General features: G+C 62.2%; 1 protein-coding gene across 1 annotated transcript in view; it reads left to right on the forward strand.

Annotated features, from left to right (window-relative positions):
- The first annotated feature begins 407 nt into the window (after window positions 1–407).
- TCF21 (transcription factor 21) overlaps window positions 408–1,147 on the forward strand; it is a 3,052-nt gene continuing 2,312 nt past the window's right edge. Inside the window, exon 1 of the mRNA XM_005859027.2 lies at window positions 408–1,135. Coding sequence (XP_005859089.1) covers window positions 686–1,135 — 450 coding nt within the window. The 5' untranslated portion in view covers window positions 408–685. The remainder of the gene's footprint in view (window positions 1,136–1,147) is intronic.

Here is a 1,147-nt window from a genome sequence, read left to right on the forward strand (position 1 = left end):
GGGGGAGGCAAGAGGGATGCTTGCGAGATTCGTAGGTGGAAGGCCCAGAAAAAAAAAAAAACAAAATATCTGGTCGTTTTCCTGAAGTTCGCTACGTACAACCAGCTATGACCTCTTAGAGGGGAACACAGGCCTTAGGAGATGGGCGATGGGCGATGGGCGATGAGCGATGAGCACGGGAGAGGGGCTGTGGGTGCGCCCCGCTCCTCCTAGGCCCAGCTCCAAGGGGAAGAAGGTGATGGTATTTCGTGTTGCTGTTGAGTAGATTTATGCTACAAGTTGGAAATCAGGGCCTGCGAGTGAGAGTTTCCCTCCGGTTGTGAAAGGGGTCTAAGAGCGTCGCTGGGGCCTGGGAGGCCCCTCCCCTGGGCTGCAAGGATCCGCCTCTCTATTCCCCAGATAAATTCCTAGTGTCCACCAAATTCCTCAGCGCTCTCTCCCTCACAGCCTCTGCGGCCACGGCTCCGGGGTGGGGAGCGGAGCGTCGGTTTCCTTCCCAAAGAAGCCCTGGCCCGGGCGGCTCCTTCTGCGAAGGGGGAAGGGGTGTGAGACCCAACCAGAACCCCAACTCCAGCTCCCAACACGCGGTGGCTGCTCCACCCGGCACACGAGGGGGGCCCACTGGTTTCCGGGTCTCTCTGTCCTCTCTCCCTCCCCTCTCTCCCTCGCATCCTCTCCCGCAAACATGTCCACCGGCTCCCTCAGCGACGTGGAGGACCTCCAAGAAGTGGAGATGCTGGACTGCGACGGGCTGAAGATGGACTCGAGCAAGGAGTTCGTGACTTCCAACGAGAGCACCGAGGAGGGCTCCAACTGCGAGGCGGGGTCTCCCCAGAAGGGCCGCGGCGGCCTGGGCAAGAGGAGGAAGGCGCCCACCAAGAAGAGCCCCCTGAGCGGGGTCAGCCAGGAGGGGAAGCAGGTCCAGCGCAACGCGGCCAACGCGCGCGAGCGGGCCCGCATGCGGGTGCTGAGCAAGGCCTTCTCCAGGCTCAAGACCACGCTGCCCTGGGTGCCCCCGGACACCAAGCTCTCCAAGCTGGACACGCTCCGGCTGGCGTCCAGCTACATCGCCCACTTGAGGCAGATCCTGGCCAACGACAAGTACGAGAACGGGTACATCCACCCGGTCAACCTGGTAAGTTCCCCG

This window comes from Myotis brandtii, unplaced genomic scaffold (assembly GCF_000412655.1).
Source record: "Myotis brandtii unplaced genomic scaffold, ASM41265v1 scaffold123, whole genome shotgun sequence".
Lineage (NCBI taxonomy): Eukaryota > Metazoa > Chordata > Mammalia > Chiroptera > Vespertilionidae > Myotis > Myotis brandtii.